Source organism: Perkinsus marinus (assembly GCF_000006405.1).
Source record: "Perkinsus marinus ATCC 50983 genomic scaffold scf_1104296932806, whole genome shotgun sequence".
Classification (NCBI taxonomy): domain Eukaryota; phylum Perkinsozoa; order Perkinsida; family Perkinsidae; genus Perkinsus; species Perkinsus marinus.
Window position 1 is genome coordinate 5,241 of NW_003215355.1, and position 4,836 is coordinate 10,076.

Here is a 4,836-nt window from a genome sequence, read left to right on the forward strand (position 1 = left end):
GCCGATGACGACGACTCCGACTCTGATTAAACACGTATAGTTGATAAGAGTAAAGATGTGTTGATTACCTCAGGGGTGTTTGTGACTATTGCTGGAGCATAGTGTGCTGTTGGTTTTACAATTGTCGTATTCATCATGTGACATTATCGACAGCTGAGGTATTGGTAAAGGCATCAGTAGTAACATCACCTCGCTACGTTTCCTTATCTGTGTACCTGGTCTCTGTACACGGTACGTCTATTCTTCTCCCTTTTCACAGTAAAAGTTGTTGTTGAGTGTTGTAGTTGTTATAGTACTAGCGTATCGGTGGTGGCAAGTAAGGAAATGAATAAGGTGTACGTGGAAAATCTACTTTTTCACGGGAAGTTGAGGTCGCAGACCACAGCTCAGAACTGCCATTGGGGTTAATCGTAAACGGGAGAAGGAGCAACTTCCAGGGCATGACATTCAACCTCCTGCAGGAGTTAGATGGCCGTTTGTTAATTTTGTGGCGCGCGCGGTATGCAGTGCGATCGATCGAGTCGGCGTAGCGAGTGATCGTCTTGATACGACTGTGAGTAGGGTACAAGCTGTATGGCTGTTAGTTGTTTTTCGCGTCGTTCCTCGCTTGGCTCCCTGCACTACTCTGGTCGCCGCTCTCAGCTTGGAATATCTAGAACTCTGATAACACAGTCAAATCGGAAACAAAAACATATCGATATGAAGTAGTGGTGGTGGTGGTGGCAGTCCCTCTAGTGGTTTGGTAACGGCAGCAGTAGGTATACGTTCGAGCCTGTTGTGGAGAAGCCGTCTTTTCCCAAGGAGGAGGAGAAGGTCCTCGCCTTCTGGGATGAGATTGACGCCTTTCACACGTCCAACAAGATGAGTGAAGGCAAACCCGAGTATGTTTTCTACGATGGTCCCCCGTTCGCCACTGGCCTTCCTCATTATGGCCACATCCTTGCTGGTAGGGGAAGAAAAGGGGAAGGTTTGTTGAGCTATGGAGAGCCTTCAGGTACCATCAAGGACGTCGTGACTCGGTACGCCCACCAGACCGGTCACCACGTTGAGAGAAGGTTTGGTTGGGACTGTCATGGCCTTCCAGTGGAGCATGAGATCGATAAGGACCACAACATAGGTTCGAAGTCTGATGTTATGAAGTGGGGAATTGCCAAGTAATGAACTGAGTCGAGGAGTGTGGCGCGGATGTCGTTCTATTGGTAGCTACAATGAAGCATGTCGGTCGATCGTCACACGCTACACTAAGGAGTGGAGAGAGATCGTTACACGATTTGGAAGGTGGATCGACTTTGACAATGATTACAAAACTATGGATCGCAATTTCATGGAGACCGTAAGCTAATGCTGTTGGGAGTGTGAGAGGAGATTTGCTCTTTAGGTGTGGTGGGTATTCAAGCAACTCTTCGACAAGGGCCTGGTCTATAGAGCCTTCCGCGTTATGCCTTATTCGACTGCTCTTTGCACGCCCCTGTCGAATTTTGAGGTAACGGTCTGAGGGGTCGTTGATGTGATGTGTGTTGGATTAGGTTGCTCAAGGTTATAAGGATGTGAGTGATCCCTCTATCATTGTGGCCTTCCCTCGCAAGGACAAGGAGAACTCGTAGGGAAGGGGGCAGTAGGGTAGGGTTAGGTCACTTGGTAGGTACTTGCTCATTTGGACTACCACACCTTGGACACTTCCTTCCAACCAGGCCATCTCTGTGAACCCTAGTTTCAAGTACCTTAGAGTTATCAATAAGAAAAATGGTAGTGTTGATGGAGGCCTATGATGTTGGGAAAGCAGTTGGTCGTCGTGTACAGGTGCTGAGTACATCTTCGCCAAGGACAGAGCGGCTTGGGTATACAAGTGCTTGAAGTTGAATGAGAAGAAGGACGTTGAGGTTGAGGAGACCCTTCTTGGAACGGAACTTGTCGGGATCCCCTATGTGCCTCCGTTCGAGTAGGAGCTTCTATCTGGGTTTTTAGTGGCTTTATTGCTATTTCAGTTTCTTCGTGAAACATGAGCGTCCTGGCAAGACCTGGACTGTCCTTTCTGCTGACTACGTTACGGTTGATAGTGGTACCGGACTTGTCCACCAGGTAGGGTCCTGTCGGGCTGGGTCTCACTGCTTGATGCTATTGCATATTGCTGCTGCATATTGCTTCTATGTCAATGTGGTTAAAATTGCACATGGTCAACCACATGTGTCGGTGACTATATGAAATTTGAAAAATTTTGGGGAACTTTTCCTGGTTTCCGTGGGTTTCTACCGGAACTCGTTCACACATGAGCTCAGGTGAGGAAAGCAAACATGTATTGCAACACTGTTTTTTGTAGTCCCCTGGCTTTGGTGAGGACGATTACCAGACCTGTGTGAAGAACGGTATTATATCTAAGGATGGCACTGATATGAACCTCCCTCTTGATGAGTCGGGTCGCTTCACTGAGGAGGTTGGTCTTGGGGTTCTCAGCGTCTTGCGGTTGTACCTGTGAGGTTAGGTACCACCATACAAGGGAATGCACGTGAAGGAAGCTGATAAGTACATCAAGGAAGATATGAAGAAACGCGGGCTACTGCTTCATAATGGCATGGAGGTAAGGTGGTCGTCCTCGTGGTAGAGTATGTCACCTGTTTGTGTTGGCGTAGATCCATTCCTATCCTCATTGTTGGCGCTCGGACACTCCCCTGATTTACCGTGCAATCGGGTCGTGGTTCATCAAGGTTGAAGAGGTCCGAGATCAGTTGCTTGCTAACAACGAGAAGTCTACTTGGGGTAATTGCTTCTGGTCCAAGCAAGCAATTACTGATGTAATTGCTTGCTTGATTAGTAAATTACTGATCGACCACCTTTGGTGGTCCTTTTATTGGATGTTGTTGAACTGCCGTGTTTTTTCAGTACCACGCCACGTCCAAGAGGGTCGATTTAAGAACTGGTTGGCTGATGCACGTGACTGGGGTGTGTCTAGGAATAGGTAGGAGCTCAGGTTGGAGGGTGATGTGGACGGCCCAGTAGATACTGGGGTACTCCTATCCCTATTTGGGCCTCGGATGACTACCAGGAAATAGTCTGCATAGGCAGTGTTGCTGAGCTGGAGGAGTACGCTGGCCATCCTATACCGGACATTCACAGGTAGTAGGTCTACTCTTGCTGGTGTGGAGTATGAACTCAGGCACTTCATTGACGATATCAAGATCCCTAGCAAGACGGGTCGTGGTTACCTCCATAGGGTTGATGAGGTTTTCGATTGCTGGTGAGTAGTAGCTCGAGAGTGGGGCCCGAGAGGCAATCGTCGTAGGTTCGAGTCGGGGTCGATGCCCTACGCCCAAGTCCATTATCCCTTCGAGAATAAGGAGAAGTTCGAGGAGAACTTCCCTGCGGACTTCGTCGCTGAGGGCCTTGACCAGACTCGTGGTTGGTTCTATACCATGACTGTCATCGCGACGCACCTCTTCAACCAGCCGGCCTTTAAGAACCTCATTGTTAACGGACTGGTGAGGGAGCGTGGCTTGGAAGGCTATTGAGCATTGGGGTGTGGCAGATCCTGGCTGCTGATGGTAAGAAGATGTCTAAGCGCCTGAAGAACTACCCTGACCCGACGGAGGTATTTGACCGTTATGGAGCTGATGCGGTAGGGTTACTGGTGGTGGAGGTCATGGTCCTGGACTAACGGGGCTTGTTCAGGTTCGAATGTACATGTGCAACTCACCAGTTGTCCGTGCTGAGCCGCTGAAGTTCCGAGAGGAGGGTGTCCGGGACACCGTGAAGGAGGTTTTCCTACCCCTCTATAACGCGTACAGGTTCCTGGTCCAAGAGACCTGCCGTTTCGAGAAGCAGGAGAATACCAAATTCGTCCCTGACCGAGCGGTGAGTTAACGAAGTGTGAGCCGTCCGTGATGGTGGTGGTGGTCTCAGTGCATTCACAAGTCGACTAACCCCACGGACCACTGGATATACGCCACCTCACAGGAGCTCCTCAAGTACACTAGGACTGAGCTGGAGTCGTATAGGTTGTATACTATTGTTGGCAAGTGAGTGACAGAAAGGACGGCAGGAGGGGATCGGGGGAGCTTTCAGGTTGGTGTCATTCTTGGACGACCTCACAAATTGGTATATCCGGATGAACCGCGACCGTATGCGTGGTGGTGTCGATAAGGAAAACACTTTGGAGAGTCTGAACACCCTCTACGATGTAGGTTGGTTCCATCTTGGGACGGCGGAGCGATGCTTTTTTTAAGGTTATGCTCAACTTGACGATCGTTCTGGCTCCCATTACTCCCTTCATCACTGAACAAATTTACCAGAACTTGCGACTGGCTCTGCCCGATGGAGATTCTCGGAAGGAGAGGAGCGTCCACTTCGTAGGTCTATTTCTTTCCTATCGGTGATGGTTGCATTTTCGGCTTGTAGGTTATGATGCCTGACCCCGACGTTCAAGGCCTCGACCCAGCTATTGTGACTGCCCTCAACCGTGTGCAGACTGTTGTGACCATGGGCCGTCTGGTAGGGGTTTCAGCTTAGTATTGGTTTCATTAGTCTGTACAGTTGCGCGACCACCGTACGGTTGGTCTCAAGACGCCCCTCAGGCGTATTCGGGTGATTGCGGAGGACCAGTCTTACCTTGATGATATTCACAGGCTGGAAAACTACGTCAAGGACGAGTTGAATGTAAAGGAGTCGGCCTGAGACAGTTGACTTCACTCGTGTATGGTAGTGATGAGCTTGGAGACATCCGCGGACACTAGCATGCTGGCCACTGAGTCGCGCCAACTTCCGAGCTCTCGGTGGTCTGGTAGGGAGCAGATGAAGAAGTTGTCGCTGATGTAGATGATGAGGAGGAGTCGCATGAGCTGGACT

At 49.9% G+C, this 4,836-nt stretch overlaps 2 protein-coding genes across 2 annotated transcripts in view; both read left to right on the plus strand.

The window, feature by feature from the left end:
• Positions 1-40, plus strand: part of Pmar_PMAR014469 (hypothetical protein) — a gene marked incomplete at both ends in the record, with an annotated part of 873 nt that extends 833 nt beyond the window's left edge. The window contains one exon of the mRNA XM_002785380.1: positions 1-40. Coding sequence (XP_002785426.1) covers positions 1-40 — 40 coding nt within the window.
• A 533-nt stretch (positions 41-573) lies between these two features.
• On the plus strand, positions 574-4,655 carry Pmar_PMAR014470 (isoleucyl-tRNA synthetase, cytoplasmic, putative; the record flags this gene model as incomplete). Its single annotated transcript, XM_002785381.1, has 23 exons — positions 574-704; positions 759-946; positions 995-1,154; positions 1,204-1,333; positions 1,379-1,483; positions 1,527-1,600; positions 1,643-1,746; positions 1,801-1,939; positions 1,986-2,079; positions 2,318-2,431; positions 2,480-2,575; positions 2,628-2,754; positions 2,878-2,953; positions 2,995-3,111; positions 3,152-3,232; positions 3,278-3,473; positions 3,521-3,610; positions 3,664-3,846; positions 3,895-4,010; positions 4,057-4,171; positions 4,218-4,340; positions 4,390-4,482; positions 4,525-4,655. Coding segments are annotated over 23 exons (2,783 nt in total), but the record flags the coding sequence as incomplete, so codon positions are not given.
• Between the last annotated feature and the right edge of the window lie 181 nt (positions 4,656-4,836).